The sequence below is a fragment of the Phyllopteryx taeniolatus genome, chromosome 20, assembly GCF_024500385.1.
Source record: "Phyllopteryx taeniolatus isolate TA_2022b chromosome 20, UOR_Ptae_1.2, whole genome shotgun sequence".
Classification (NCBI taxonomy): domain Eukaryota; kingdom Metazoa; phylum Chordata; class Actinopteri; order Syngnathiformes; family Syngnathidae; genus Phyllopteryx; species Phyllopteryx taeniolatus.
In genome coordinates this window covers 13,468,325-13,492,370 of record NC_084521.1, presented here as the reverse complement: position 1 = coordinate 13,492,370, position 24,046 = coordinate 13,468,325, and the positions used below count along the sequence as shown (strand labels likewise).

General features: G+C 41.3%; 1 protein-coding gene across 4 annotated transcripts in view; it reads right to left on the bottom strand.

The window, feature by feature from the left end:
• The window catches only part of pola1 (polymerase (DNA directed), alpha 1), an 83,836-nt gene that overhangs the window by 37,668 nt on the left and 22,122 nt on the right, over window positions 1-24,046 (bottom strand). For all 4 annotated transcript variants that reach the window (XM_061758726.1, XM_061758722.1, XM_061758725.1 and 1 more), the window contains 6 exons: window positions 21,832-21,963; window positions 21,119-21,293; window positions 20,832-21,013; window positions 16,312-16,443; window positions 7,358-7,474; window positions 226-322 (listed from right to left, as the gene is read on the bottom strand). In XM_061758726.1, coding sequence (XP_061614710.1) covers window positions 226-322; window positions 7,358-7,474; window positions 16,312-16,443; window positions 20,832-21,013; window positions 21,119-21,293; window positions 21,832-21,963 — 835 coding nt within the window. The remainder of the gene's footprint in view (window positions 1-225; window positions 323-7,357; window positions 7,475-16,311; window positions 16,444-20,831; window positions 21,014-21,118; window positions 21,294-21,831; window positions 21,964-24,046) is intronic.

The window sequence follows — 24,046 nt, the reverse complement described above, 5'->3', positions numbered from 1 at the left end:
ATAGAATGCCACGGGCTGCTGAAAAACGGACAGTGGGCCACAAAGGCTATAGTTTGAACACCCCAGGTCAAATTTAGACATGGAAAAAGAGAGGAGCAATGCATCGGTTTAATGTACAGTTGTGTGAACAGTCATCGCAAAAGCCCTTTTTTGTCTTCTTTCAAATCTTGAATAAGCAACATTAACATTCCAAGAACATGCTAGTGTGTGTGTGTATGTGCTTACCTTTTTCTTCCCCCTGCAATACTTTGGCCACTGCATGTTCCCAGTCGAAGATGAACCTGTAGAAGCAGATCTGGTTGTACAGGGCCTTCTCCGAATACTGCAAAATGATGCAAACAAATCGATTAAATGTTTGTCACGTTTATGAGAAAATGCTGAAGAAGAAGAATCACATGGAACATCTCAGTTCCTCTGTATGAAGCAAGACAACAAGTTTGCTTTTTTTTTTTTTTTTTTAAAGCTTTAACGCAATTAACTGGGGGTGAGAGGGGGGTGACAATGAGCAACACTGAGCCATGGAAACGGAGGAGGAGAGGAAAGAAAGATAAAGGGTAAAAGACAAAGAGTGCAATAAACAGAACGTGACAAAGATGGAGAGAGAAATAAAAGAGGGGATCAGGCCTGAAATACCCTCCCTCGTAATAGTTTGTTTTGATAAACCATTGTGAGAGAAGAATGCGAACAGCCGAGGCTGTCAATTTGATTAGCCATTATACTGCATGTTTAATTGCAGTTATTGGATCGTCATTTCCCCGCTATGATGGAGAGGGCACGCTAAGCCCCGACCCCACACCGACGTCAGGTGTTTGCAGAGTGCTTTATTATTACCACCGGGAGGAAGAATCCCCCGACAATTCTCGCGTGTCACCGTTGGAGCGAGTGTGTGCCCATTATACCTGCCAATCGACCACCAGTGTAATTGTAATTTCAGTTTTTACAGCAGCGGCATAATCAAGTGGCAAGAGTGTCTAATGTAGCTCTTTGCCAAATATGATGAGTGAGTGTGTGTGTAAGGGAGGTGTTTAATGGCAGTCAACTGCTGCATGCATGGAACGCACAGCTGTTGACCGCTGATGCGCTGCCTAGCCAGCAACTGAACCATGTCAGACCGATAATGGAGTCTCGCTTTTGGTTGCCAAGGTTGTACAAGCGCAGTCACACGCCATCTTGAAAAGAAAACATGCACCACATACTGGAAACGATAACACACGTACAAACATTCTATCAATATAATGCTGATTATGGGTGAGCCAATTGTTTCTTTCTGATTGACTGACAGGTGTCAGAAAGGCGTGGCTAAAATATTACAGGGTTGTTATTGAATTTGTAGCACCTCAACCCCACCTTTCTTTGGCATACACGTTCATACGGCTGCCTCGTCATTCAGCTCAGCGCTTTGTTCCCGCACTGACACCATTTCAATTTGCTCCACAAATATGAGACATTTTCAGCCTGACTGCCTAAGGAGCAAACCAGCTGTGAAATTGCCTCTCTCCCGGGAACGCTGGATGCCCCCCTTCCCCGCCACGTCGTACCCCCTTGCTTGTCTTCAGTCCCTACTGACTCACGCCCCCCCTCCCCACACACACACAAACGTATGCACAGACAGTTAAGAAGAAAGAAATACCTCATCAAGAAAAATATGAATCTTAAAAAAAAAATAAATAAATAAATAAATAAATAAATTAAAAAAAAAAAAAAAAAAAAAAAAAAAAAAGGAAGGTACAAAAGGATATTCCCGAATCACTTAGCACTCTTCTGTAGTAGTTCACTGAACAAAAAAAATTTGTACTCAAGACTTGGTCATGCTCTTAAAAAACCTACCGCGACCATTCGAAGGAACACGTACAACCTTCAAAGAACTTCACTCGGAAACACTCAGATGCGGTTAAATGAAAAGGCAGTTAGTGCGATAATATGATTGTGGGGACAAAAACCCAATGGGTTGCATTGAGTGTGGATAGACTTCTAGGCAGGCACAGCAACAGTGATAAAAAAGGCCGTTCTGGTATATCCAGTTCTCCAGTGACCCTTGTGTTCAAGTCTTGATGCAGACCATGATGCCTACAACATCCAGCAGTCTCATGAGTGCAGCTGCGAGAAGCAAGGGGGCGCCTGGGTGATGGCGAGAGGCAAACATACATTTACCCTCAGCTGTCACTCCAGCGGGCTTTAAAACTTTTTTTTTTTTTTTTAAAAGATGCAATGAGCATTTATTGCCGCTCGAGTTAGTCGCGCTGATCAGCTTCACAAGACACCATAATGAGTCAATATATGTAAATCTTTACTAGGCAAACAAGACGGGAAACAAAGGCATTTAACTGGTGCTCTCGCCAAAAGCCTCCAACCATTCAGTACCGGTAATTTCTCTATATTGAAAGGCATAATTGCCTGCTATTTGAAGATATTCATGCCCAATTTTTGAAATTAATTTCAATTGGGGAGAAATGTAGAAATGTCAGCTCCAGTGAAAGGGATTTGATTTCAATTATCCTCGCTCAAAGGACTGTGATTTCCAAATACACTTAAGCAAAATTATAACAAGAATTTTTGTTCTGCAAAATTCAGTGTTTAAAGAGCGATTAGGCGATAATGGGGCAGCTTTGAGGCGGCGGTGAATGCAGCCGTCTCCCTCTGAAAGGCACTCAATTATCTCTGATTGCTCCAGCTATAATGTATCAAATAGAGATACCTGCTATTGCCGTAATTTGTGTGAAAATTAACACGGAGCAATTTCCACTAGAGGGAAAAAGGGAGCTCTAATGGGCGTCTGAGCGTACATCAATAAAGCGAGGGGGGAGAAAAAGGGAGTTGTGGAGGGAGGGTGAGAGAATAAGTGGGAGAGCTAACGAGGGAGGGGAGGGAAAGAAAGTGAAAAGAAAAGAGCAGGCGTAAGAAAGCGGTGAATAAAAGGGGAAAGAAAGGGAAAGTCACCAGAGAGATTTGAAACGGTGTGGAAAAAAAAGAGGCTATTTGAGTTAAGCGCTGCGTATGTGGGTGGGTGTCAGCAAGAGTGATAACGATAGAAAGGAAAAGCAAGGGTGAGGGGGAGAGAAAGAAATTTAATTTACTGAAAATATTACAAATTGCACCTGTGCATAACTCCCCCAAATTACCAACCAATCAAGGCAGAGTGCCTATTACGCTCCCATTACATGGAGATCAGATCAAGCTCTGAATCTGTGTCCAGCCAGAGAGGGCGGAGGAGTAAAAGGCAGTGAGATGGATAGAAAAACGGAGGGAGGGAGGGATGGAAGAGAAGCAAGCAGAGGCAGCCCCCACTGTGATGGTAAATGTACCATGATGCTTAACAGAAAAAAGGACCAAACAACAAGTGTATTTACATTCCAGTGGCGGATGCAGCAACAAGAAAACCTGATTGTTTTTCTGGCTCATCAATCATGAATCATATTAAGGCTATTATCCACAGTGATATAGATTACTCTAACATAAAAACATCGACACGGTGATAATGTGGCTAGAAAATCATCAAGTGCCACAGATTCCGTCAACCAACACAGAATACATGGCCAAGATTGTCCTCTTCAGGTATTTGACTACTTACAGTGGGTATGGAAAGTATTCAGACCCCCTTAAATTTTTCACTCTTTGTTTCACAAATAGACTTTACACCGATCTGATCGGCTTGATCGGTATCAGCGATAATTAGCATTATATGCTTATCGGCCGATTGGCTTGCATGCCATAATTCGCCGAGCCGATCAATCACGTCATCTATCGGCTCCGCAAAAGACATTTACTCAGCGTCACGGTCGCATATGAATTTCGAAAGTTAGTTTATTTTTAGCCTTTTCACGTGTCTTGTGGCATCGTACTCTAACCAAATCTTTCATCCATCCATCCATCCATTTTCTGAGCCGCTTCTCCTCACTAGGGTCGCGGGCGTGCTGGAGCCTATCCCAGCTGTCATCGGGCAGGAGCGGGGTACACCCTGAACTGGTAGCCAGCCAATCGCAGGGCACATAGAAACAAACAACCATTCGCACTCACAGTCATGCCTACGGGCAATTTAGAGTCTCCAATTAATGCATGTTTTTTGGGATGTGGGAGGAAACCGGAGTGCACGGAGAAAACCCACGCAGGCACGGGGAGAACATGCAAACTCCACACAGGTGGGACCAGGGATTGAACCCGGGTCCTCAGAACTGTGAGCCTGACGCTCTAACCAGTCGTCCACCGTGCCGCCCCAAATCTTTCAACACAACAAATTTGATCGGGCACCTGAAAAATGTACACAAGGAGGAGCATGTGTTTATCTCCAGTAGACTTGACTATTGTAATGGTCTTCTGCCTGGACTTCCCTAAAAGAGCATTACACAGCTGCAACTCATTCAGAACACTCTAGCTCAGGTTTTGACCAAAACAAGGAGATCAGAGCACATTACTATAATTCTAAAGTCTCTACACTAACCCCCAGTCAGCTATAGAACAGACAAAAGTTCTGCTACTGGTTTTTAATCACTAAATGGTTTCAGTCCTCAATACATTAAAATATCCATTGCCATTGACGGCTACTGAATTCAAATATCCATGTTAACATGGAGGCCTGGCAGTGAATGGGTTTTAAAGAAATGCTGGTTCAATATAAACCCAGAAGGGCTCTGAGCTCTACAGAATCAGGTCAGGTAGTGGAGCAAACCTGGTGAGGCAGCATTTAGCGGTTATGCTACACACAAATGGAATAAGTTGCCAACAGAAGTGAAATCAGCCCCAAGTGTGAATCTTAAGTCAAGGTTAAAAACAACTTTTTTCCTCATCCTAATGATTTAGCATTTTAGAGCATTTTCATTTTTTTAAGTGATATTTCTTGCACTGTACATTTTTAGTCATTTTAGTGAACTTTAATTTTCTGTGCTTTGTGTTTTGGTTCTTTGTTATGAAATGCTTTTAATCATGTAAAGCACATGCGCTACATAAATAAATTTGGCTTGCCTTAAAAAATGTGGTCACTGTCAACAGTGGATGCAGTCTCAACACTACTGCGTGTGGATGTCTTCATTATCTTTGGCTGTTTTAATAATATGCAATCACAAAGTGTGGCACTAAACATTATACTCCGGAGATGGTCAAACGTAGAGGCAGCAATGCTTATGGTTGAGAAAAGATGGATGAGTGAGCGCGGGAGAGTTTTTATTCAGCATGCAGTTTAAAGTGCCACAGCCCTCAGGCACACCAACAGCCTCCTAAGTGGCTACAGTGACAGCAGAAATTGGGCTTCTGGGTTACAATCTGTCGCCACAGAGTCAGGGACAGCAAAGCATTGAGCGCAGTGGATTTAAAACAAACAAACAAAAAAAAAACATGACAGGAGAGTTAGGGAAATGGTTAAAAAGGAATGGGACTGAGGAAAGACAGTCTGGACAGTCAGAGTCAAGTTAAAAGGTAGAGTGTTGTTATATCCAGTGGTCAAGCTAACACAGTGTTCAAAAGGCGCCAACCAGTTCCTAAAAAAATCATGTAGCATTGAGCCCTTCATAGGTGTGCTCCAATGCGGTCACACACACCTTTCGCCCTTATTTAGACTGGCAAAATTTTAAAAACAGTTCTCAGTGTGATGCAGTGTACTTCTACATAGTGCTGGTGTCATGGACAATACCCCCAAAATGAGTTACTGTGACACCCCCCACTACAGTGTAGCCTTCGCATGCCAAACTTTATATAGTTTTTATAAAGTCTATAATGTCTCATCCTGTCAAAGTAGCACACGCATCTGATGGCAATGCCAAGTGAGCGGACTGCTTTCAAACTTGGCCCAACATTTGGCGCCTCCACAGCAATGTGTGAGAATTCATCGTCCACTTCGAGAAACATATTTCCAGACCACAGGCGCACAATGCTCCATAAAATAAAATGTCCAGTTGGTTCACCCTGTGTGAGACTTAACCCAAAAATGAAAAACCAAGCGAAAAGACATTGTCGCCAATGCTTTGTAAAAGAGATGGATTAGTATATTAGAAACCTTTTACATTTGCTGTATGCATGTATATATAAATAACATTTAAAGAGCAGCAGAATGTGCCCCATTAGATGTGCTCTGACGCCGACACTGCTTCTACATCTTTGAAAACTATACTGTGGTCCAGACTAGTATGCACGCAAGATTAAAGTAAAATAAACATTTGTGTTTTAGTTTTCCGGAGAAGATTTTTTATGTGGTTTTGACTGTCTATTTAGATCGTTTATATCAATCTCAGATAGGTTAATAGATTGCTTCCCAGGTAAGCCTAATTTTTGGAAAATGACCAAAGGTTGTTCCACATTATAAAGCATGTCAAAGTTTTTGTGAATAATTGAGCAAAATAAATGTGAAATAGTCCAATGCCTTGCCATGAATGAAAACACTGTACATTTCAAATTTGAGTGAGACACATTAGTTTAGAAAAGGTCATATAAAGGAATGTTTCCGTCAGGCAACAAGAGAGCAACTGTTACCCACTGATGAGCATCAAGTAGGTACAGTATTTGAAGCTGCTGGTGTCTGCGAAGTTCCAAGAAATTCTTGATACCTCGCAGTCATGCATACAGCAAACAAAGAAACATTTACAATGGGCTCAGAAATACATGAAGACTAATTTTCAAACAGTTTTATACACTGATGAATGCCATGTTTCATTAGATGGTTCATATGGATGGAGTTCTGGATGGTTGGTAGATCTCCACCACCATGGCCCAAGATGGCTGTGATGTCAGTACGGAGATGGCAGAGTGATTTATATTTGCCAGAATAATTGGGAGTGAGGTAGTAGGACCCTTTAGGGTGCCTGAATGTGTCAAAATGACCTCTGCAAAATAGGTGCCATTTTTCATTGACTATTTCCTGCCATTGTACAAAAAGAACCGTGCCTTCTGCAGGAAAATAATTAATGTCATTGCACCGTCCAATGCTGCAAAAAATGTCATTACCGCTTTCACTGCTAAGGGTAAAACAAAAGCAGAAAAGCTCATGGTGTGGCCACAATAATCCCCTAACTTTATTGAGGACCTTCAGAACATACTTAAAAGAAAGCTCAATAAGGGAGATTTGGCAGTATGTCTCCAAACAGCAACGCTGGAAGGCAATGACCATGTCAGTCAAAATTGAATATTATCTTTGTAATGGTACAATTTTTGATGTAGCTTTTGTATTACATATTATATGGTGTTGATGTTTTTAATGAGGTGTGTGTAGAAGTGAAATGTTACATTGATCCATAGATGCGTGTACCCTGCATGTGAAGACTTTTCAGCTCCACAGCACCATCAACTGGAGAAATCCTTCATAATTAGGAGTGTATTTGTGTGTGGATTTATGTCAAATTCAACCCCAAACAGCAATGAGGTGCTTGTGCGTTACCTCGGGCCGGAGAGTCGCTCTGCTGCAGGCTGGGCAGATGGGTCCGTGGCGAGAGAAGGCAATGGGCAAGCGCCTGATCCTGTTCTGACAAGCCTGGTCCTCACACACCAACCAGCCCTTAAATAAACAAACAGATAGATAGATACTACAACAACTCTCACACCAATGGGGATATTCGGTTTTCAATAAAGATTTCTTTACTTATACACAAAAAGATCCACTTCAAGGCAGAGGGTTGCGAGACAGTGTCACACCAGTGAACAATTGGGCTTTTGGTGCCTTAGAAGTGTTTAGGAACACTGACTGGTCTCCAGCAACCAGTCCCGTAACCATCCCAAAGACAATCCCCCACAGTGTTCTGAGCTTTTGACGCTACAATGCTCAACTAATGACAGAGAATAGAACCACCATCATAAATGTCCGGGCTTCCTTCCTTCCATTCACTCCAAAAGCCAAATTCTTTGGCTGAATACGACAGCTTTTGACCAATCGACGTTCCAAGAGCGTTCCAAACGAGCCAACATGGCCTTGATCTGAATAACTGAGGCAAGTTTCATTTCTCTTCTTTACACAAATGTTTTTCAATGATGGACAGTTTCGATAGTTCTGAGGAGCAAGTAATATTTTCAACAGGCGGCAAACCTCTTAACTCAAATAAAGACAACTAGCAATGTGACAAAAATAAATAAAACTGGGCAATTAGGTGCCAGAAGGATTTCAGCAGTGGGGTGTGTGTTGATATGGGTTGAGTCCTTTCATTTTTTTTTTTTTTTTTAATTTAATGTCAACAATGTCTACCTTTAGCCTTGATGTTTATATTTTTTATAAATCAACAACACCGCTGTGGGATTTGCTAAATATTGGTAAATCAATCCATTGTTTTAACATACATCCATTTTCTGTACCGCTTATCCTCACTAGTGTCGCGGGGGTGCTGGAGCCTATCCTAGCTATCTTCATGCGAGAGGCGGGGTACACCCTAAAGTCTGTAAAATGTTCATGTCTAGTCAAATGTCATTTTTCATGTAGGTACTACTTATAAAGCTGCTGACTTTCAGGTGAGCTGATTAATTCTACAATTGCATTGTTACTCTTCTTGCCAAAGTGGAGGTCTGAATAATTTCCACAAGCTGACTATATTGTTGTTTTTTTGGTTAGTTCCAGGAAGGATCCAAGATGGTTGAATGAGAGGCAGCACTTTAGCAGGTTCCTTTATTAAGCTACTTGTTTAAGTCGATACAGAGTATTTACAGCCCAACAGTGAAAACACTTTTTGCCAACAAGGATATATTGATTTTGTCAAGATGTTTTCTCATTTAAAAAGTGCAGTTATTATTGTCTACAACTGGTAGGATGTCTGAACACTACTACAAATTGCAATTTCTTCAGGAGGTATGTGGTATGGACAAGATAGAAAACATGGACATAAAGTAAACAACAAAAAACAACAACAAAATCACCCCCACCCCACCCCAAAAAAATAGAATAATAATAATAAGTGATAAAGAATAAGAATATGCCAGTATTGCCACAGAATTCAACTGTGGACCAAAAGGCCGAAGAAGCAATTCCATCAATTGAAAGGAAATCAATTGAAAATCAATCAATCAATTGAAATTGAAATCGACAGAGAATATATAACTGCTATTACAGAGAACAAGGGTGATACAGTATTGCCTTCCTGCAAAAAAAAAGTTTGGATCTCCCAAAAACTCGCTTAACAAAGGAAATAAGGAGCATACCTGTTATAAAAGGAGGTGGAATTTGAGATTTTGACTGGTTTCTTGGAAAACCAATGAGAAGATGCAAGAGAAGTGATTATTGAAATTCTCAGGACAATTGTCTCGCTGTCTGTGTAACGTTTGTTTGCTGGACACAGTAGACGCCATTCACTGTTTGGGGTTGAAAAGTACCACTACCTCAAATAATCCAAGGGCTATCATAACTAAGTTTAGAATGAGAATATTTTGGAATACTGTTTGGGGGGGAGGGGAAAAAAAATAAATAAATCCAAGGATGCAAGAGTCTGCAGCGAGCAACACAGCTGCTTCAAAGACTTGCCAAGGAGGACAGGGAGGCTCGGACAAAGCTGTGGTATCCTAGTGCAAGACGCTTGGAAGAAAGGCAAACAAGATCCAAGATCTACAGCTAAAGGGATTTCTAAACGTACAGTATATATGTCTACTGTATGTAGGTCTCTATGTCTCTCCCAACAATGTAAACAAAGCCATTTAAAAAAAAAAAAAAATCTTCTTTTAATATTGTACATAACAATAGAACTTACTGCGTAAAAAAAATACAACTTGTACACAAATAATATGCTTCGATTAAAGTTATTGATTTTGAGCCAATGGTTCAAAAGCAAATTCAATGTGGTTTCATATTTCAGTGATTTACTAAATCAGGTGGCCTTGAAATAATTTTAAAATATGATTTTGACGTAAACAAGAACCCCCTCGAGTTGTCAAGTTGTTCAGATCGCAAACTAGCGGAAAGTGAAGTGACAGCACCTCTGTTGGTTCCATCCAAGTAGTGCACTCCATTCGCCTCAATTAGTACTTCCAGGAAAGGAAGAAAATGAGCTACTTAATGATTTTTTTTTTCAAGCTCACTCACGACCCTAATGAGGACAAGCATTATAGAAAATGGGTGGATGGACAGAATGTTTCTTTCCTTGTGCACTTGTCAGACAGGCAGCACCGTGGGCAGCCGCAGTGAGGACCCCCCCCTGGGTTTAGTTGGTGACGCTGGACAGGTGCTGTGGTCTGACTATTTCAATAGGTCTGTAGTATTACAAGCAGCCCACCCACTCCCATTAGCTTCTTATGCCCTGTCATTATGAAATGGGGGGAGGAGGAGGGCGGCTGGGGCGGGGGTTAATGCCCAACTAATGACAGAGCGTAAGAACCACAGTCATCAATGCCCGGACTTCCTTCCTTCCATTCACTAACTCCAAATAAACCCCCTCAGCACCTGCAACCTCAACACTCCCCCCAAAGCGGTGATTCCAATGGACTGAAGAGTTAAAATTACTGATGCAATTACGCAAATTAATCTGATGAAGGTGCGAAACAAAATCATTTCTACAGTAAATTTTTATTGAATCTATAGATTAGATTAGATAGACAAATAAAGACAGACAAATCAGAAACAAGCAACTCATGAGAAGTAAGGAGGTGCGTGGGGTGCCATCTAATCAGGGTATTTAGCCAGAGTTGGGAGTGGAGGTGTACAGTCTCACGTGAGTGGCATAAAGGCCCATAATAGCACAATTTACAGTACATCAGTGGATAAACGACATAATGCATGCAGATGTGAAAAATGAGTGCTACATAATTTAACTAAACAAGGCAAGACCAGCTCCACTCGGAAACCAAAAACCTTCCTGTCTCGTTAACCTCTTTCCTCATTTATGTCTTCAATGGTGACGGTGGATCACTTAAACATTCTTTACATTCATATTCCGCCATCTTTAACTCTTTGAACACCCTTGGTTTAGTTGTCTCTTTTCAAGATACCTGAATTGGCTCATTTTGTTAAACACCTTACATTTTTTTCATGCAAAAACTTTGAACTGTCAAAAACGGTGTCAACAGATCCACGGAACACATAAGGTATAAGTAAACAATCCACAAGAGCTATAAAATGCTGCTGAAAATGCTCAGTTTTGCTCGACAATGTCAGACCTGTAGCATTTATCCTCTTCAGCCTCGCAGGTGAGCTGGAGCCAATCTCAGCTGACTTCGTGCAAAAGGCAGACTGCATCCCGGACCGGTTGCAGAGCACAAATAGAGATAGACAACCGTTTACACTCACATTCACACCGTCACGGAGTGGAATTGAACCCACACTTCCTGCACTGAAGTCAGACGACGGTACTACTACACACTCGGTGACGTATTAATGTAATACAACAATAAATTACTATTGTCCGATGCTCCATACTGTATGTGCATCGGATGGATTTAGTTTTATTCTTTCTTCTGAAAACACATTACTGAACATAGTGTTTCAGATTGTTTTGGAAAGTGTTTTATTTTTTTTTTTTTTAGGGATTGGAACTGAGCCCTGCAGGGGATTGGAGAGAGAGAGGGGAAAATAAATAAATAAATAAATTAAAAAAAAGATTTTAAAAAAGTAATTGAGACCCAGTACAGGTGTCTATATTAATAAAACATGGAAAAACATTTTATTCATGATAAATTCATGTTAAAACATGAATATGCCATAAACTAGGATCCCCAAAAGACAAATATCATTTTAAAATCTTCTCACAACATTACCCTTAGTAATATGGCTTTAAGACAATTTGATTGTGAAAAAAATGCACCATAAGTGCACATGTATATCGCCTCCAAAACCTGTAAAAATAGCAATTGCCAAGCAATAACAGGACACCTGCCGTTTCTTAGATTGAGCGTTTTAATAACCACTCAGCAGAGCAAAAAAAAGACATAACGTCTGCTAATAACCCTGACTAAACATAGCTCCTCCCTGACATACAAAGATCAAAGTCTCACAGTCAAGAGGTCTCACTTCAACACAAGTTTCCTTCAACATAACATAAGTTTCCTATCAGTCTGGGCTTTGGCACTATCATCTAATAGGCTTGAATTTTTTTCTTTGAGGAGCAGTTTTGCTAATCATTTCTTCTTTTGAGGAGCAACTTTGAAATTTTAAAGGAGCAATTTTTGGCAGGTTAATCGCACAGGGATCCAAAGCAAAGGTTTTATTAAATAACAAAAATATGACAATATAACAGGGGAGTTGAATGTAGGACTGCAGCTAATGAATATTTTAGTACTCCACTAGCCTACTGAAAAGATGGGTTTTGTCCTGGAAGTACCGAACAAAACCTGGCACTCTCGAATGAAAATGAACTTTCATTCGAAAACCGCTCACAGACGCCAGAATGTGCACGTTTTCACTAACGTTCGATGAACAGGCAGAAATGAACTAAGTTCAGTTCACGTTCGCCCAAAATATGAACTAGTTCATGAATTTTTGTTCGATGGTACTCATAATTAACAGAAACGCTACGCAAGGGCGAATGTTATGTTAGTAAGGTAGTCTAACGTTAATCTCACATTCTTCTCTCGGCTCCCACGATGCGGAGCGATCGGTCCGTGTTACAACAAACGGGTGCTCGCCTTGCATTTCACTATGAAACGCTCCCGGACTTTTGCCATTTTTCTGTCTTTTTTCTCAATTCAGCATCGCATCTTGCTGTTCAATGTGTATTTTGCCCCATACAGTATGAGTAGATGCACAGAAATTCAAATCTATGAAAAGCAGTAAAAATGACAATAGATGCTATTTGATGTTCCTCAGATGGAACACTTGTTTGAGCTCTTTTGTTATTAACATGGAGCCAGCATGACTCCTCTAACAGTGGATTCCACCTGCATGCGCGCGCACACACATAAATTAACACACACTGCTGGCTGCCAACATTCGCAGCTCTTAAGACGCAAAAGACCTAAAATCGATCTACGCTACAAACACACGCAACCCCACACATGCTTAATCTCACACACACACTGAATAGAGCTCAAATGGTTCCACTTTGTACCTTCTCTGCTTAATCAAAGCTTCTCAATTCAACACTTTGACCTTTTGTTCGAAACAGGATTATCACCTTCTCCTGTCTTTATTCATCCATTCTCCTCTCTCTCTCTCTCTCTCTCTCTCTCTCCCTTCTCCACTTCTTGTCTTGCCCCTCAGCCGGTTTCCAGGGGCGACCTGTACATTTAGGGTAATTGCAATAATTTGTTAAATGCCATGGCAACGTTGCTTCGATGGGAGGGGTTAAAGAAGAACTGGGTGGTTCAATGAATCTCTCATTTTGCCAAAGACAGCAGGACCCGAGAAAGAAAACACAGTGTTTGCCTATTCTCAGGGTGCAGGTTTATTAATAATGATTGGGCTGGGGGTGTGGGGGGGGTCAAGGAGGCAAATTCACTAATGATTAATGTCCCTGTGGTTGAGGATGCCAACACAAATGTAGACGAGTTACTACTGCCCCCCCCCCCTCCTGCTCCCCCTCCCCACAAACAAGTGCAAATCTTTGCCTCTCTGGCCAGACAAACAGCTCTATTTGAACTCTCCCTCGGCCTGAAAGGAATCCTTAATTCCACAATATTACCCCTCTTCATTGCTCCGCTGTGTGTGCTGTGTCCACTGCAATTCAGCCATCACTGGTGTGTGTGTGTGGGTGCGCATTTGCGTTTGTCAGTGTGTGAAAGAGCGAGAGAGGGAGTGTGTGTGTTGCTGTGTGAGGTGTAAGTATTCAGTGGTAGCAGCTGTTTCACACATTGTGACAAAAGAGTTGAGAGGGACTCATTCCCCACACATTCAGTCAAATAATTGATTTCTGTTCAGCACTGTGGGAGAGTGACAACCATACACACACACTTTTACAGATAGTGCATTCCACTCTCTCAGGTCCAACATCTAAGAGGTTGCCAGAGATTCCTAAGAGAGAGGGAGAAAGAGGAGGGGTGTGTGTGTGTACAACAAATGCAGCACTACAAACAACCCATGGATAGGACGACTTGTCAGCAACACTTTTGCATCATATACTGAGTTTCATCATGGACAAATTGGACCGGCCGTAAGCGTAGAAGTGAAATTTCGGGTCTTTTTGAGCTACTTGGCTGCCCCTATAAGGTTGTGAAGTGTAATTCTTTTAAGACACCATAATAAATGCAAATCAACATGTGACAAAGTCATGGTCACAGGCAACATTGGCGCCAACACAAACTCAATGGAGAACCTGTTACTCTTCTTTCTTAAGTCTGTTTTGTGTACTAAATGTGTACTAAGTTCTATTCATATTAATAGTAGTTATCGAATATAGGAGATATAGATTTCGACCAAAAAGAATTCAGTTAAAATCTGGTTTCCAAAAAGAATTCGGTTATAATCTGGATTAAATTTGGGGTTCACTTTTGCCTCTAAAGGAAAAAATGGAATTTCAAGACAGGCAAACAACCCTCAGACTAACTTGGTGAATGTTCGCTGCTCATGCAAGTAGTATGTGGTCATAAGGATATGGGCAAGGTCTGGTCAGTAACAACTGTCATGTAGTTTTGTAAACCTTCAACAATAGTCTGGTCCGTACATCACTGGTGAGTCAGTCAGTCACAGAGCAACACTTACTCAAGCAGATTTGTCATTGCCGCATCATTGTAAAATTACATTATATTTGGTCACTGCTGATTCTCCATTAACCAATCCTAACAGATATACCGTTAAAATTACACACTGGCGGCGAAAGGCAAACTTGGCATTCAAAAGTTAAAATTGGCATTTGAATATTTTCATGGATCATGATCCAAACAAATGTGCCTGGTGCTCTCTTATTTTTGCAAGCATAATGTGCTCTTTGTTGGAAAATGTCAGCGCAGTGGCCCCGCTGGGGTTTGCTTCATCTTTTGTCCGATATCTTTTTGATTGCTTCCCTTACCATTACTGCATGGGCTGCCTCAATTTTCACACGTGAGGAATATTTTAATTAGGGATGTCCCGATCTCGATCACGCGATTGAAAGTCGGGGTCGATCACGTGATTTCCACCTCATCGAGATCGGGTGAAAAAGATCAGTTGTATTTATTTTCTGATATTTTAAATGTCACAAACTGACAAAATAATCCAAAGGTACAAAGCTCTTTATATTATATTATCGCTTTATATTAAACAATGTAACTATTCCAGGTATTTTTAGTACCAGTAGAATATAAATGACTGAGACACACAGACTCTGTGTTGTGTGCGTGTGTGTGAGATGCACGCACGCACATGCACACAGTCTCTGTCCGCTCCGTGCTTTAAACGGTTTACTGTCGTTTACTGTAAAATTAAACATGCAACAAAAGGAATTACACACATTGTACATTTTAATACAAGACACACACGATCTTTTTAGAAATTGCCAGCTTAATGCTAACAGTCAAGGGAAAACCCCATTGACAGGCCAGCTAAAATTAGCATTAGATCACCGGGGGATTACCATGAAGTAACAAATATTTATACACAAACTCCGTAGTAACACATACAGACAGGTAATATAACAATACTCACAGGCATATATTCTTCCTAATCTGTGAAAAACAAGTTAATGTTATATCACAACATTCTTCTATTCTTTTTTTCGCTTACTGCACACGTGTAGCTTCATTCACTCATCACACCACACTGCCCCTAAAAGGCCAAGGTGCGCAGAGCAGTAACAGCAGATTTTTCCCCGTGACTGTCTGACATGAAATCAGACAAAGATTTGCTTGTTTTGGGTCAAGTAGGTTCCGAAAATTATTTATATTTGCTACATGCTAAATATGTATTGTCTTTTCATTTGTTTGTTTTTTATATTATTATTTTGTGTGTTCTCCCCGTGCCTGCGTGGGTTTTCTCCGGGTACTCCGGTTTCCTCCCACATCCCAAAAACATGCGTGGTAGGTTGATTGAAGACTCTAAAATGCCCGAAGGTGTGAATGTGAGTGCAAATGGTTGTTTGTTTCTATGCGCCCTGCGATTGGCTGGCGACCAGTTCAGGGTGTACCCCGCCTCCTGCCCGATGATAGCGGAGATAGGCTCCAGCACGCCCGTGACCCTAGTGAGGATAAGCGATACCGAAAATGGATGGATGGATTTATTTTATGTGTCGCATCGCAAAAAAATGTGATCGGCACAATCACTAATTTTAAGACATCTTCGTTTGAAAAAATGCATATAGATTTCTTTTTAACCAAATGAAGGCCATTGATGGAAAAACTACTTTGTAGATTCAAATGAGCAGCGCCTTTGGAGATAAAAGTGGATTGCAGCAATGTGCAAGTCAAGTCAGTTGAAACATAAACGGATTTGAGGCCCTGCAGGCAGTAGTTGAAGCATTGCAGTGAGTTATCAAAGGAGACGGCACACGAGTGTACTGGACTGCAAACAGAAATACTCACAGAGTAGTATTTCTTGATGTGGCGTCGGATGTCAAGAAGCAGTTTGTTGCTGATGTTGAAAGCGTAGTCGAGGGGGCGGCCGCCACAAGGCACGTGACTGCATCGCAAAAAGCTGGGTTCCAACTTTGACCCCTGAAAGACATCATGCATCATTTCAATTCAGACACAAAAATAAAATAATAAAAATAGACAACAACAAAGTCCACGAATAAAGAATAAAAACATTCTCTCCTCTTTTCGCAACAGATTCTGAACCACAAAATGCAGCATTCAGGGGCAGATATTTGAATGAATGCACTTGTGTTACAATGCAAAATAAGAATCACAAGAACTATTACCTGACTGACAGAATACCAACAGACTCTTATTTTCATTTTATTAATCATATATCAGTGTCATCTGGACTGTCTTTACTCAGACAATTGTTTGTTAACAGCAATGACCCGACCAACTGAGCATGTCGAACAGAAAATGAATGACGTTGACTCTCACAGTGTCATCTACTGCTCCGCTCAATAGCGCTCTGTGCTCATCAGTGAATCACCGGCTTCACTGAAATCAATCACCACTCATACTGTGAGAAGAAAAATACATCTGTCTTGCATCCACCAATTAAAATCAAAGGAATAGTACGTGTGTGGCTTATATCTATTTAACATTTTTGGTGGACTCCTTGCGGAGGTGTGGGTGCATCTGCATTGAGGTGCCCATTCTGCACTTTGAGTCAGGGACGATCAATAACTCTTCTTGTATTCTACCTGCCACAACATAGCTTATTAATTTAACGTATAGTAAGGTTTCTTATTGTGATCGTCACAACTTCTTGCAATTTAATACTTAATTGACAGTGTCTTAAAATTATCTTTGTAAAGGTAGAATTGTTGACAGTCATGTATTTCATTGGATTGTACAGACCTACGTTGCGATTAGACTTTACACCGATTTTATTGGGCTGATCGGTATCGGCCGATATTTAGCATTTTATGCTAATCGGCTTTAATGTCATAATTCGCCGATTCGATCAATGACGTCATTGCTCGGCTCCGCAAAAGACATTTACTCCGCGTCGCCATCGTGCACAGTATATTTGAATCCAAAAGCTAGTTTATTTTTAACCTTGTCGTGCGTCTTTTGACGTGGTATTGGAAATATCTGACGGCCAATAAAGTTATTTAAAATAAAAAACGTCGGCAGTGTAGAACAGACAACACGTCTGAGACAGACAACACGTAATGCATAGACTACAAGACAAATTTGCTCTCACAATTGCACTACATCAGACTGCTGCAATAAAATCTTGTATTCAGATACCACCGCCTCCCGTTTTTTCCAATCATTGGGCTTTATCTTGTCAACTCAAATGCGACCAGATACACACGTTACCGTGGCGACGACAACAAGAGTGGAGCGCGCCGACAATGTATTATAGGGACAGAATGGGGAAATCTGTTGGTGGTCACTGGTGCTCAAGACAGGAGAGGACGTTCGTCTAAGGCTTGCTTGAGGTATGTTCCCGTACTTTGAATATGATACGGCTCGCAAGCAGGCAACAAAACGTTATGTAGCCTAGCAAGCGAGTGGTACCACGAACGGTTGGACGTAAACAGGCCGCCGTTCCGTCGCATCATGCTCTAAAGTTTCGGTGTGGGTGCAGTCATTTAATTAAAAATAAAGTAATTACAGTAAGTTAGCACCCATTATTTCTGCCATGTAATGTTGGTTTGACCTGACTGATTAGAATACACGATCTGACTCGTCATGGCACACCAACAAACAAAAATGTCACAAAAAGTGGATACATTAATTACTGTATGTACTTCCTGCCATCTAATAGAAGACCATTTATCATTTGTTCTGTCTGTCATTATGCCCTACTGGCATAAATAGATGAACAAATATACATTATTTATTGTAAATATAATTTTTTTAAATTATATACAGTAAATGAACAGGTCATTTAAATAAGCAGATTCCTCCATCTTGTGATCGGATCGGTGATCGGTTATCGTATTTTTCAACTCGCTGATTGGCCCCAAAAATCCTGATCGTGTAAAGCCTAGTTGTGATCAGTCATAAGGTCAGACTTATTACAGAAAATGGCATTGTGGTTGCGTAAAGAAAGACACACAATGTTGAAAGACACACAATGATGCAAAAACCTATGTCCATGGGGAAAAAAACAAAAAAGACAACACATCCTGGTGCATAACAGATGAAATAAAACTACTTTAAAAACCCATTTAAATTTTAAAACTCATTGAACTGGCACACTGACAGCGCAAAGAACAGGTTTCAAAAATACGGGCACGGAAGTGACACCCCCCCTAAGTGACATCCCCCACCCCCTCAGCCTCAATCAGTACTTTTTTGAAAAACAAGGACTTTTTATGCCTGTGTCAACTGCCTGACTCCTCTAAATGCAGTTCAATGGATTAAGTCTCTCCATCATTATTTCATTCCTTCTCTCTCTACATGACCTCCTCCCCTGCTACTTCTTTAACTCGCCTGCTTCATTCCGATAACAGACATCCACCCCCAAACAAAATTATGCACCTCCTTACTTTACTTGCCATCTTTTTAATGACCGAGCAATTAAATAAAACTATGAAAAACTCGTCTTGGTGTCAGGCTTGCAAAGGAGTTGCAATTAATCTTGTGTGTGGGGCTTACAACGTGACCCAGAGAACATATCTTTGACATCCAACCCTCCTTCTGCCTTTAGAAGCACACGTTTGCACCCTTCAACATTTTTAAACAGTTTACAATGTCAGCTGACTGTTATTCATCCGCGGCATGATAATGTGCATGTTGATTTAACTGGCCGCACCGCTAAAAGTGAACTCAGGGGAAATCCCTGCGGCCCGATCCAGCTTTTGCCCTGGCTCTCCCGCCACCTTCATCAAACAACTATCCTCCCCTGTCTGTCCTCCATCATCTGTCACCGCCTCCTCCTAGCATCCCTGGCTCTGTGTCAAGGCCCATCTGTCCTCCCCTCACTGAGCTGTTAGACCATGTTCGCCACCCTAATTAACTTACCATCTTATCAGTGACTCACATAGTGGGGAAAACACAAGCAATAATCATGGATAATTAAGTCTTATACTCGTAACTAATTAACTTGCATATTAAGTTTATTCTGAATGTGCAAGACTGCAGGTTTGCTGTTTTTTCCCCGACAGCTGATGACATACTTGTGGAAATTCCAAATATGGTGACAAAGCCTTAATTTAATACGAGTTGTTTAAGCCAGCAGAGGATAAAGGGGATGTCAGGTTTATTAGACCCTTTAAGACAAGAAGAGGCTGTGTGCCCTACTCCTCATTACAAGCAGATAGCGCATACATAACCTTGGCCTGACAAATGGCAGAATATCAGCGCATGTGTGTGTGTGTGTGTTTGTGTCTACAGAGCGGCAGGGGTTAAGGAGAGGCTTTTCAAGTTGTGGTGTCCAAACTATGCCAATGAAAACAGAGTGCGTATTGGAGCCAGGCAGCTGTCTAAAAATACAGACAGAGACACAATATAGAGCATGACTGCACCATGAATCACCATTCTTCGACTCATCTGCTTCAGAGTCAATTCCACCAGTCTAACTCCTCACTAATGATTAAAAACACTTTTGTAGACCCAACCTGCACTCACAGTACAACATATTGCACATCGGGCTAAACTGCAGCTATATACCTGTAGGGTTAAACGATGCAGTGTGTAGGATCAGAGCGCAATGAAGTGGTCAGCCAGTCTGCAATGGATAAAGGCTATTTTCAGAAATGATTTAAAGAGTTTGTTTTTGTTAGCCACAATTCTCTGCATGGTCTTGACCATCTGCTTGACATTTATTGATGGAATGCATCCTCCACATCCTTTCGGTGTTGCCCAATCCAAGAGTCTGATCCAAGTATCACAACGAGGCAGCTTTTAGCCACTTTGACCTCTCATCACAGGACCTGAGAGTGTGGCGCTCTTTAAAAGAATATGTCATACATCTCGTGACTTGGCTTTTATCCAGATTATGTTTATTATTGTTTTGAATGTAGCATTACTAGTATTAGTTTGCTTCCTAATGCACAATTTTTTACTTTTTAAAGTGTCTTCAACATTGGGAGCTAATTAAGGTTGCCAAAATACTAGACAACTCTCACTACGATGCCAGGTGATTCTACACCACACACATTAATAACTCAAATTAATTATTGATCAATTAATACCTCACTGAAAATGTCCTTCAAGACGAAGCATTACCTATTTACCAAAATTTAAGATACAACTGTTGTACTGCATCTAATTAGATTGTGACGGTGTATAACCTGTGGTCGGTGTGTGTGTAATGCTAGCACTGGACTACATATTCCAGTTATTTTGCTATTAATATGAAAATATGTCATAAATGAACACCCAAATGACAATTCATTAAAACATTTTGGGCCCAGCCAATTGGAGTAATTCTAAGTTAAAGTAACTGGAATCTTGTTCTATGATGAGGGGAAAGGTAACAAAAAAAGTGAGGGAAGACAACTCACAGCTCCTTCAAATACGCTCTCATAAATGTTCTCCTTCCCACACTGAGGGCAGGTGAAAGTGAATCTCTCACAGTCTTTGTAGCGCTCCTCATCGGTCAGTTGGATCGGTCCTCCCAGAGTGCTATCGCCCTCCTCCTCTCTCTGGTGTTGCTGATGAGACCGGAACTGACTGGGGTCCAGACCTGAAGTCATCACCAGGCCAATAAAACTCATGCTAAAATTGTCTTCCACATTCACACAAATGTTGGGCAACAGAATAATCAAAACATTTTTAACATATGTTTTACCCAGCCACGTGGCTATGAGCACGCCATCGATGCCCTCAATGGGTTCGCAGATGCGGGACACCACGGGGTAGATCTGTTGGGCCAGATAGTACTGTGTGTCCAGACTGAGACCATCTTGCTTCTGGAGTTGCTCTAAAGCGTACGCTCTTTGACTGGCTGCCAATGTGGAGCCATCCTGCAGGTGAAAGCCGTCCAGTGGTGTGAGAATGATTGCACTCCACATGCTATTGCTCCTTACACTCATCCAGGATTACTGGACATTTAAGCTCTGTTTATCAAAACCCTGAGTATAACTCTTAAAAATCATGAATAATCATTAGATTTGATAGAAAAGTGTCAGGCCACACCTCTTAATCATTTAACTAATCAATCAGGGGTAGCCTAGGCCCCGTAGTTCCCATTTTTAAAAGAGGCTATTTTCTATTCCAGCAAGACGGAGCAAGGGCCATTAAGTCTGATTGGATTGGTTTGGAGTGGTTGAATAAAACTGGGCCACACCGAGCCCCGGTGTCAACCAAATCAAACCAATTTAGGGAGAACAAGAACAGAGATTGTGAGCACGCAATTCTTGAAGAATGTTGAAACATTTCCATAAGAGTGGAAGTCCCAGAACAGAAGGGGAAATAAACTCTATACTTACAATTTAGTATCTAAAAGACTATCTACTGTGCAACTAAACATGAGGATGTAATGTCTCTTGAGAATGAACACACCTTGCAGATGATATAAGCGACTGTGTTGCCAGCTTTGACCCTGCGTCCTCCCTGGGAGTTAATCCACAGAGCGACGTGGACATGGGGTAGACTCTTCTTATCTGGGTAGTCCTGAGGATCTTTGGTCAGTGCCTGGGGTAGTGGAAATTTTTTTTATGGTAAGTTTAGATACAGTACATGCGCCTCGAAAGTCTACAAAATTCTGTGAAGTAATGTGGTGTGCGCCAGGGATCAGTTTTAGGCCCTGTATTGTTTAATTTGTATCTGCTCTTGGAGGTGTCGTCAGGGGGCACAGAGTGAACTTCCATAGTTACGTGGATGATACACAGCTGTACATATCTGTCTGCTGATGACACCAGACCACTGGATGCTCTTTTCAACTATATTATAGACATCAAATCCTGGCTGGCAGAGAGGTATCTCCAGCTTAACCAGAGAGAAAAACCTTTCATCTAATTACAAAGTACTACCCTTAAATCCCTCATCACAGGTGAAAAACCGGGGCATTATTGTAGACTGAGCTCACTTTTATTCCACAGATAAACAATATTTAAAAAAAAGTTTCTGTCACTTGAAAAACATAGCCAGAGTCCACCCCCTTCCCTTGCCAACCGAAGACGCTAATGTATGCTTTTATCACTTATCTGAATGATTACTGTAATGCCCTGCTTTCTGGTCTTCCCAAAAAGTGTACTTCAGGTTTGCAATTAATACAAAATTCAGCAGCGCGTGTCCTGACGTAGACCAGAAGGCGGTAGCACATTACACTAGGGCTGCGCGATATACTGTTTGAGCATCGCAGGAAACACAGGAAACAATGCACACCAGCTGCATTTCCTATTTCACTATTCAGAATGAAACTACTCAGGTAGGAATGTCGCAGCTGCGTGAGTGTCCAAGGTGCGTTCAGGTAGACTGTATAAATGAGAGCCAATATGTTCCTTGATTTTTTTTGTAAAACAATTGTCATATACTGCCTGCAGTTCCCTTATTGTAGCCGGGAGGGCTCTTTGCGTTCTCTCTCTCCCTCCCCTCCCTTCTCTGTTTTCAGCACCTGTCTCCAATCAGCCTGATCACCACTGGTATATAAACCTGCCTGTTCCAGGAAATCCTTGCCGAAGTATTGCAGTTACTTTCAGTGGTATCACGGCCCTTTTACCCCCCATAAGTCACCCTAAAGCTGCAACTGGCTAGTAGTGTGGATTGAAAGGGTGGCAACAATCTGGAAGTGAAATGCCAGTATTTTTTAGGGTAATAGCCCGTCAGCAACATACAGTATTAAAAAAAATTAAGATTTTTGGACCAGTGAATTTAGTCCAAAATTTTGAATTATGAACAATGAACTGAACTAGATCATTTTTTGAATGGTGAACTGAACTTTGAACAACTGCGCATAGAGAAGGTCTGATCTTGTATTATTTCACAATGCAATATATACCACAGGCAAAAAATTTAAATAAATAAATAAAATTGCAACGGTATTGTTTTCCGGTATCGTGAAGGCCTACATTACACATTTTAAAATCATTGCATTGTCTCTCCGCAATATTTCAGGATGGACTTTCAAGTTCTTTTACTGGTTTTTAAGTGTCGAAATGGTCTTGGGCCTTCCTTACTTTCAGAACTTCTTTTACCCCATGAACACTTGCGAGCTCTAAGGTGCTCCGGTTCTGGCCTTTTATTCATCCCAAAAGTCAAGACACACACTCACTGTGAGGCATCGTTTTAGTTTTAGGTCCCCCTATTAGTGGAACAGCCTGCCGGAGAACGTCTTAAGGACAGGCTCAAGACCCACCTTTTTAACTAGCTTTTAACCATTTATTTTATTATCACTTAGCTTTAATTTTATTTCCATTCTTTAATTATTTATTTATAAAATTTTATCTTCGTGCTGTTCTCAGATCTCTAGGTCAATTATTTGCATTAAAATTATTTAAAACTTTATAGTTTTAAGTATGTTACTAATGTTTAAAATCATTTTAGTTTACATTGATTTTATCGTTTCATATTTTTTAGTATCAGTTCAGTATCTTCAGAGCTTCCTCAAATGGAGCCCTCTGCACTGTGACGGGCCGGGGCCTCGCCTCATGGGGGTCCTCAGTTGCCGTGCGTGGCATTCGCTGTACCACTGCACCGGGGACTCCGTGCTGGTGACCTGTGGCCACAGCCTGTGATCTTGTCCCGGTGCAGACGCCTCCTTGAGTTGGTGTTTCCT